General features: G+C 42.9%; 1 protein-coding gene across 3 annotated transcripts; it reads right to left on the bottom strand.

The window, feature by feature from the left end:
* Positions 1-2,489: 2,489 nt before the first annotated feature.
* On the bottom strand, positions 2,490-4,952 carry LOC6585754 (trypsin-1). Of its 3 annotated transcripts, XM_002011344.4 has the most exons (3): positions 4,401-4,936; positions 3,606-3,879; positions 2,490-3,358 (listed from the first exon to the last, which is right to left on the bottom strand). In XM_002011344.4, exons 1-3 carry the CDS (start codon positions 4,862-4,864, stop codon positions 3,005-3,007), a joined length of 1,092 nt encoding a protein of 363 aa, XP_002011380.1. In that variant the 5' UTR covers positions 4,865-4,936; the 3' UTR covers positions 2,490-3,004. The 3 variants fall into 3 exon arrangements, with proteins under 3 accessions (XP_002011380.1, XP_043867478.1, XP_043867479.1); XM_044011543.1 differs by lacking the exon at positions 3,606-3,879 and having other exon boundaries at positions 3,106-3,358; positions 4,401-4,947; XM_044011544.1 differs by lacking the exon at positions 2,490-3,358 and having other exon boundaries at positions 3,619-3,707; positions 4,401-4,952.
* Between the last annotated feature and the right edge of the window lie 4,506 nt (positions 4,953-9,458).

The following is a 9,458-nucleotide window of genomic DNA, read 5'->3' as shown; positions in this document are numbered from 1 at the left end:
ACTGGCAGCAGAGACAACAACAACAGCGGCAACCACGTTCAAATTTTCAAATTGATTACGGGACAGGTGGGTGGAATGAGTGCACGATGAGCGGCGCTAGAGACCCGACGCAGAGTCAACTCAGTTTTACTTTGAAATGCCATTAAAATGTATTTACAAACGCAAATTGATAGCGATTTTGGTCTAGGCCTGACCCGCGATGTGTTGAAGTTGAAGCTTAGCTGGCGATTTGGCCAGGATGTCTGTGTATTTCGATGTCTGGTATGTACATACATATGCCTGTGTGCCGAGCGCGTGTGAGTGTGTGGTCTGAGGACAACATTGATAAGTGAGAGGCCGAAAGATTGACATCCTTTAAGCATATCACTATATGTACAGATAGACACATACACAGATACAGATACAGATACAGATACAGATACAGATACAGATACAGATACAGATACAGATACAGATACAGATACAGATACAGATACAGATACAGATACAGATACAGATACAGATACAGATACAGATACAGATACAGATACAGATACAGATACAGATACAGATACAGATACAGATACAGATACAGATACAGATACAGATACAGATACAGATACAGATACAGATACAGATACAGATACAGATACAGATACAGATACAGATACAGATACAGATACAGATACAGATACAGATACAGATACAGATACAGATACAGATACAGATACAGATACAGATACAGATACAGATACAGATACAGATACAGATACAGATACAGATACAGATACAGATACAGATACAGATACAGATACAGATACAGATACAGATACAGATACAGATACAGATACAGATACAGATACAGATACAGATACAGATACAGATACAGATACAGATACAGATACAGATACATCTATCTCTACATCTCTATTTCATCTATGTCCTTAACACTATACAGATACAGATTATCTATTTCATCTATGTGTAGTTGGTGATCAGTCCTTTAGAATTGGCAGTTAGGCTGTTACAACGCTTCGGGAGCAATTGGGAGTGGTTAGTGGATTGAGCTCAGCAGTTGTTGACGTTGGTTCCGGTGGTAAATTGCGCCATTATAAACATGCCACATTGGTAGTTGCCATTTATTGCACTGTGTGTGTGCTATGCAACCGTTGAAAGGTGGCAAGGAATAGACGACGCGTCTTGTCTGTGGTAGGGCGTGTGCAAAATAATTCCGAGATGCCTCGAGCTATATCGCACTTAAGTACTTTGGGCAGGAAATGTTGCGTTTGGCAACCTATGATTTTCCGCTCTCAGACTCGCACTCACTAACGCAATTAATTGTTATTCATTATTGTAATTGGCCAATTAACTGGGAGTCAAATAGATTTGAACTCACTGGCATTCGTATTTATATTTCAGTGACAGGCGGGCAATCATCGGAGACAATAAAGTTCAACTGCAATTATTTTCAAATGAACTTCATTTAGAATGCAATTTGAGGCATGTGTCTAATATATGCAAACAATTTACTGTGCTACCACGGCATGAAACGGGAATCAGGTGGAGTCTGGCAGGCAGGCACGAACCGAAACGGAACCAAGCCCAACCAAGCCAAAACAACATCCTTGTTAGCCTAGAGCACCAGAGCAGACAGTGACAACAGCGATAAATCAATATGCAAAAGGAACGTTGACGACCCAACACTTGGCAAACAAGAAGCGTGGCAAAATGATAAACTGTGTTGACTATACTGTGTGTGTGTCTGTGTGTGTGTGCGCTCCAATGACGGTTGCGACAAAACAACTTGTGGGAATGTTTTCTCAGGACACACTAACTCTCGCACACACACACACACACACACACGTCGTGCTTGTAGGTGTGCGCGTGTGAATTGATGTACGTCCCTTTAAAAGTGAGCAATAAACATACGCGATTAAATTCATTATGAACTCTTGAACGGCAGACAATGCGAATATGAAATGACAAACTGATTGTTGTCTGTGTGGGTAAGGGAGTGTAAGTGAGTGTGTGTTTGTGTGATTGCTTGTGTGTGGCTGTTTCATAGTCTGTGAATGTGCATGTGATAGACTGTGTGCGTGACTTGTGTAACGGCAGAATGAAGCAAATGGTTTCACTTCTTGTTATTGTTGCCCTCTCTAATTGTATTTGTGATTGCACATGTGTGTAGCTGTGTAGATGTGTAGATGTGAGTGTGTGTGTGTGTGTGTGTGTGCATGTGTGAGCATATGTGGTTACTAATTGGATTTTGGATATTCAATCAACATGCTTCCGCACTGATTTTTACTGATTTGTCGAAGGAGAGAATGAGATTCTGCTTTCAGATCTGTGAAATTACAAACCCGATCCATATGCCACGCCAATTTATTTGGATTGACGACGAATATTTCATTTAACATACATTCAGCGAGTAAACGAACGACAATTAACTGTCGTCACCTTGTTCCTTCTTTCCTTCTTTACGTAGTAGACGACAAAACAGAGCAGAGCCATTGGAATTGAGCGAGCTACTTTAATTTTGACATGTAATATATGTTTCTTCCGCAGATCAACTGATAAAACTTATTGACAATCTACGAGATGTATTTTAATGACACTGCGACTTTCTCTTCTCTCGATTGGCGATAATTACTGTCAGACACAGCAAACACAGCCATTACATAAACCATAAACTGTTGCCTAAAATGAGTTCGTGTGCGTTATTGGGTGTGTGGCTGTGTGGGTGTATGCGTGTGTGGGTGTCTGTAGGTGTGGGTGTGTAGGTGTGGGAATGTGAGTACATGCGGGTAAGCCTGTTGGTCACCGCATTTTGTCGCTGGTTTTGGAATTTTCGGAAGACTTCAGCGCCATGATTTCACTCAATTTTGGCTTGTCATATGCAGAATGTCAGCCGCAAGCCACAGCCACGCACCTGTTGCGCCAGAAGTGCGAATTATTGCATCCGCTTCGTCTCTCATAAATTAAAAGGAAGTCCCTATGTCGCTTGAGCCCTGTTTAGGCATAAGTACTAAAAATATAGAATTCGCCTTGCTATTGCTATTGCTAGCGCGACAGCCGGCAAGCCATTCAGTTTCAGTTGGGTGGCTCTATTGTTGTTTATCCAGTTGCGATAGTAGTAGACATCGGCGTACACTCCAAACGAGCCCCTCTCACCACAGCCAATACCAAAGGAGACAATGCCAGTTATGACCCCATCGCAAATTAACGGACCACCCGAATCACCTTGACAGCTGTCCACTTCGTAGTCGCTTGTGTCTGCGGCGCAAACCATTCCCTTTGTAAATAATGGATCTCTTTTGCAAATGGCATTTGGCTGAATATAGACATCGGCGTTGAGCACTTCGTCAGGCGTTGGACCAAACTAGAAGCGTAGATTGAAATGGGAACAAAATTACTATTGGGGTAGGTATTTATGCCTAGAGCTTATTGAAAATAAGTGAATAGAATGTTTTGGAAAACTTAATAGATGTTAATCGTTGATCTCGAATTGCATGGATTCGATTCAAACCGATATCAACTAATAACATCGTGCATTTGAAGAGCTAAGCAGCAATTTGAGCTCCTCCTAAAGAACATTTCCGCCTAACGATCTAGATCAGAAGACCTACCTGAATAACAGTGCCCCATCCAATCACTGTGCACTTGGCTCCAATTGTTGGTTCCTTGTTCGCTATGGGAATCACATCGGCAGTAATCCCATCGATTTTCACCTTGGTTTTGAGTAATACAATAGCAATATCATTTGTTAGCCTCTTAAAACTGAATTTCGGATGTGGCTTGAGTTTGTCCACGAGAAGTTCTTGTGTGTGAGCCGATTTGACTAGCCGTCGTGACGATCCGGCGAATATTCTCACTTGGCTGGGGCGTATCACTTTATTCTTTCTAAATAAAGTTTTGCATATACTGTAAGCTAGTATATATGTAAGTGTGCTCTAGTCGAGGCTGCGCGACTAGGAGAGCTAATATTCAAGCTACATACACAGATAACCCAAGCGCACACACATACGCATGCGCTCTGCGAACTGCTCAGTTGACACAGGCACAGACGAACGGACGAACGGACGGACAGATGGATAGTAATATATCTACTTAATGTCTGTCTGCTACATATATTTTAGCATAAGCAGCGCAGGGTATGAACATATTCATCCTTATATAGCTAGGTTCATTGGCTACATGGAAGATAAGCTTAAGAGTTTTAAAACAAGAATCTTATGATTACTATCATTCAGGCGGTACCTCCTCTTCAGATCTACATTATTATGTATAGCTGGAAAAAATTGACTTTTCATTGATTTTATGGTGTGAACGAGAATTACTGAGTCGATAGCGACCATATGCATCGTCCGTTCTTATTGTTTTGCCGCTACCGGCTTTGCATTTTTAGGATCGAGCATACTTACTTAGTCATAAAACAGTGAGCCGCAGAAAGGACTGTTTGCTTCGAGATAATGCTGCCCCCGCAGAAATGGTTATCACCAAAGAATTTGCGCGGTCGCGAGGATCGCACTGAAACAACAAACTTAACTATTTCATTAACAACGGGTCGATAGCCGCCCGTTATCAGAAAGTGAAATTCATTCTCATCTACTTCATCGATGCTCGAATTGGTCTGAGCATTCGTAGATCGATAGTCTGTTTTCTGTGCGGGCTTTACTTGAGCATCAGTTACCGGAGTCTTCGCATTAACGGTGTCAAAGATCTCAGCTGCGTCTTGCTGATGGCATTTATCGTGGTTGGCTTGGATGCCCCAGTTCGTACTACAATTCTCCAAGTGTTCACTGCCAGTGGCTGACTGACAGACCAATAATTGTAAATGCAACTCTAATAGTAGCAGCTTATACACGACGAATTTTGAAACACCCATTTTTTCCTTCGACTTTGAAGTACACTGATTGAAATCTCCCAGATCAGAATAGCTTCAAAGTGATGTAGTAGTAATGTTCGTGCTCGTGTTAAAGGCAGAAGGCAGACGTCGAATCTACAATAGTTCTCTCTTGCTACCCGTCCATATGAGAGAGGGCTACAAATTAGTAGACGTATCTCACAGATCAGGTTTATCTGAAATCACATTTCCATGGAATCGACTTCGGCACTTTACTTTAGCACGCCTACCACATCCTAAGAGCTAGATTATTGTAGACGTACAAATCTAAGCGAACATCTAGTGGGACTCGAATCGTAGTGCATACATTCTTTAAAATATTAATGACAGTTGAGCCGACCTTACTCGTCTAGAATACTATTGAAACATTGTCAATCTAAGAATATACTTATATTTAGTATACTTACGATCATAGCCAAAGCTCTGTCCATGTGTGGCTGTCGCCTTCTAGCCTTATCCCCCAACGCAATAGAATGCAATGCGGTCTGTCATAGTCCAAGAGGCAGTGTAAATATTTACCTTATAAGTTTCGCAGCGATCCGATAGGCAAATGAAAAACTCCTGGTCATAAATAACGTGCACCTGAACCAGTAGGGGGAGCGGCAATAGCGAGCCGCAACGACACAGCGACTGTCGACAGCCGGCAGCACAAACTTCCACCTAGCAGCCGAAGTGTTAGTTTCCCCTTACACACATACAAAGTTACACACATACATGCATAGATGCATGCATGCATGTGTGTGGACTCAAATGCACACGCGGGTACTGTTGTATATGCACGCACAAAGAGGTCCATTCGAGGTGCAGAAAATCACAGCAACCAATGTTGTCCCTCAGGTCTGAGCATAACGGCAAGTTAATAATTCAAACTATCGAAAAAAAGAGTGGAAAATTGTGAAATACTAGCTCGTGTTTTACGCGTTACATCGGTTCTCTAAGCACCTCAAGCGTCGCGTAAAATCACGTCCTGTTTGAAAGCCCACACTTCGTGATTGTGTCAGTGGGCTTACGAAACCGTTTCTAGAATCACGTACGGTTGTGTACACAGACGAGTCCATTGTTGTCTGACGGTTCCACTCACTAATTTTTTCGTGGGCCCGCTCTGCCATAAACTTCCACCGACCCAGCAGCAGCATCCTTGGATGCGTGTGTGTGTGTCAATGTGTGTGAGTGTGTGTGTGCTGGCTGGTTGGTCGTTGGATGCCTTCTGTGTTGCGCGTTGTGAGTCGCTGTCGTTATCATTAATTTGCAGCCTGCTTTTCGTAATAATTTACAAAGGATTTTCTTCACTTTTCCTTGCTAGTTTTTGGCAATTCTTGGCCAAGTTTTTAGGTTAAGTTGTCATTATATCCGCTTACAAAGACAAATTTGTATATGGGCACACCATAAAAATTGCTGCACATTTCTCACTAGGCATAGTTAGTGAATGTGCTCAAATATGTTCTCTTTAAGATGACAATTTTTTTTTTTTTTTTTCAAGACCTTTGAAAGAACCTGTCCGAATGATTTCTAGGATTTTTATTCTAAAATAACTAAAGGGTGTTCAGCAAATGCCTTGAAGAGTGCCCGGGGAATAAATTGAGGGTCAAACAGATGATAATCGAAATTCGATCAAGAATGCCTAGCTGCCTCGTGACTGTGATTTGCATTTGCATATAAACAACTTGAATCTGTTGGGTCTGTTAAGCTAGCAGATATGCACAGCACATACATACATACCTCTCTATGTATGTGGTGGAAACAATTAACAATATATACACAGTTGATTCGAAAGAAAATGGCAGAGCAAAGCAAAGCTCCTGTGGTCAGCCACAACCAAACAGGCGGCCGACAAGCAGACACACCTGTAAAGTTTCCCGCCAAGAACATCGTCAGTTGGCAAAGGTAAACAATTATGGCAGCTCACCGGACCGACTCAGTGACTGCTTGCAGCTGGCTGCCTTTAGATAGCAGACAGTCGACAGTCGACAGCCGACAGCAGACAGCAGACAGCAGACAGCAGACAGCCGACATATTACTTATCGACAATAGACGATGCCAAAACATTGATTATTGTTGCCTTCTGCAGTTTTAACTAAAATGCATTTGCTGCGCCAGCCAGCCAGTGCATTCAGGGGACTTCAGCTGCCAAGAGCCATTGGATAACTGCCTATGCATTTGCCAACGACAGCGGGACTAAGTTTTGGCCATCGTTGAAGCTGGTGTCATTGTTTGCACACATTGATTGAATTTGTTCACGCCATTAAATTTGCAAATTGCTATCAGCAACTTTGCATAAACTGCAGGGCAACATTTTACAACACAGCTCTGGACTGTGGACTGGACATGGTTGGTCGGTCGTCGTAATGCTTATGACTGAGGCTGCCTTTGGATGAACCTTCCGCCGCGCACCCGTCTGCCTCCTGGGCATATGGGGTCTTTAGGCAAGTAGCAATCAGTACCGTATTGGTCTGGCCCGGCATTGTCCGCTTGCCATCTACGCCTGGAGAGCTTCCAGGTCCAGTAGATAAACAAAAGCAAATGCAGTCGTGAACTTAAGCTACAGGCGGTTGCCGTTGCCATAATACGAGTGTGTGGGCATGACAGCCAACAGTTAAGGGCATGGCAGCCATGTGTGCAAGTCATTAACTATTCATACGACATTAGCCTCAGCGGAGCAACAGGGGAGAGCTATCTGCTGGAGGTGCATAGAATGCAGCAGCATGTGATGACACTTTTGATTTCGACTGTTTCGACAGGTGGCAAGGCCGGCAGAGCGGCAGAGGGGCCAGAGGAGCCAGAGGGGGCAGAGTGCTAAGCTAATTGCCCACAGCCTACACATAACTCTGATGATTTGACAGACACAAGTAGGAAATTTATTTAACGACCAGTTGAAGCTATCAAAGCACAATAAGTTGAGCATAATACCCGGCCGACCTTTGTCTGATTCGCATTTAGCTGGCATAAACACTGCTTAAGCTTTTACAGCTAGTTGAGCACAAGCCTGGCAGAGGAACAGATGGGCAGAGGGGCAGAGAGGGAGAGAGGGAGAGAGGCAGAGAGGCAGAGGGAAATGGGAAAAATTGAGCAAAATTCAAAGCCAAAGGCGTTACACAAAAATCTCAGAAAAGTTGAAATTATATTTCCTGCGGGACTTTCTGCCTTTTGGCCTAGCTTGAGGACTTGGGATATGGTATTGTATATGGGATATTGGGGTCTGGCTGTCTCGCTGGCTGGCTGGCTGGCTATAGCGCAGATGGGTGCAAAGATTTTGCCGCCCAACAACAAAATCGCGAAAAATTTAAATTACCACTTACAACAGGGCCCTGCAAGTTCATTGTCTTCTGTTATTGAACTGCCTCCTTCTGCTCTGGGGCTGGAGTGCTGCGGAGAGTATGCGGCCACGCAATATATTCATATTATATCCACTCGACAATGTTTTCGTATTATTGCGAGCGTGTGAAATTTATGATAAAAGTTATGCCGACATTCAAATGGATGCGAGTATATTTGTGGTGAAATTTCAATTTCAACTTCGAATGCAATTCGAGTTGGGCATTTAACACATTACTTTAACCTTAACATTTCTCACTGAAGCCTCGTAAGTTTTGAGCTCGCTCTCACAGAAATTCCGATAAATATTCGAGGATAAAGGCAATGCGGGCTTAAAGCTTGTTTACTGAACTGGCATTGCAATAGTTATGTATAAATATACATATAGTAAGTATTTGTGTTGGAATCGCTCGACATAAATTACTTTTTCTATTGACAGCCAATTCTATGGGCGAAATAAGGACTAATTATTATATATTCCATTGTTCTCTGCTATCCCGAGCTCGCTCTCTGCACTGCCTGTACATGTGCATATATAGATATATAGACATGTATATTTGTATACAGATATTTGTGTGTGTGCGAGTAGCCCACTTAAAGCTTCGTCTCCCATGAAGCGCTCTAATTACATTTTTGTCCGCAGCGTCCTCGGCTGCAGCCTGTGTGCAGTAGAAGCGAGTATAACATCTGCACTTTCATAGATCCATTTGCTCTGACAATTTTGCACGGCTGATTGAGTTTGGGATTGCTGTCGGCTACACTCGACTTTATCGTGCGGCCAGCCCTGTGTCCTTGCCGAAGCGTATAAATTACTTTAGTTGCATTGCGGCTTGCGGTTTATCTCATTAAGTGCTGTCATATCATTTTGTCGCTGGCTCGCCAGGCCCAGATGCAAGTATACAAGGACCCATTTCAGGCTTACTGACTAATCTTCCGCTATCGGGAAGGTAGTCTGAAGCAAGGGCAAGGGAATGCCCACGCCTAAATTTATCAAAAGCAACTAGTGCTCCTTAGATATTGTATAATGAACAGACGTAGACCGTTCCATCGACTTTATAAGGGTAAGAGTGAAGAGTTCTCTTAAGTCTCTTGCTGATTGATATCATAAAGCAATGCGATACTACATACTCATATACTTCGAGTAAATATCACTCAGTTGAAACGCTTGACAGAGACAATTCAACTTGTCTCTGCATTGTTAGCTCCAAAGTGGCTTATTATACTTTCTTGAACACCCCGAATAAAGTGTGCAGGTTTTACATCT

This window comes from Drosophila mojavensis, unplaced genomic scaffold (assembly GCF_018153725.1).
Source record: "Drosophila mojavensis isolate 15081-1352.22 unplaced genomic scaffold, ASM1815372v1 contig_136, whole genome shotgun sequence".
Lineage (NCBI taxonomy): Eukaryota > Metazoa > Arthropoda > Insecta > Diptera > Drosophilidae > Drosophila > Drosophila mojavensis.
Note: the sequence above shows the minus strand (reverse complement) of the source record. Positions and strands in the feature narration are given on the sequence as shown.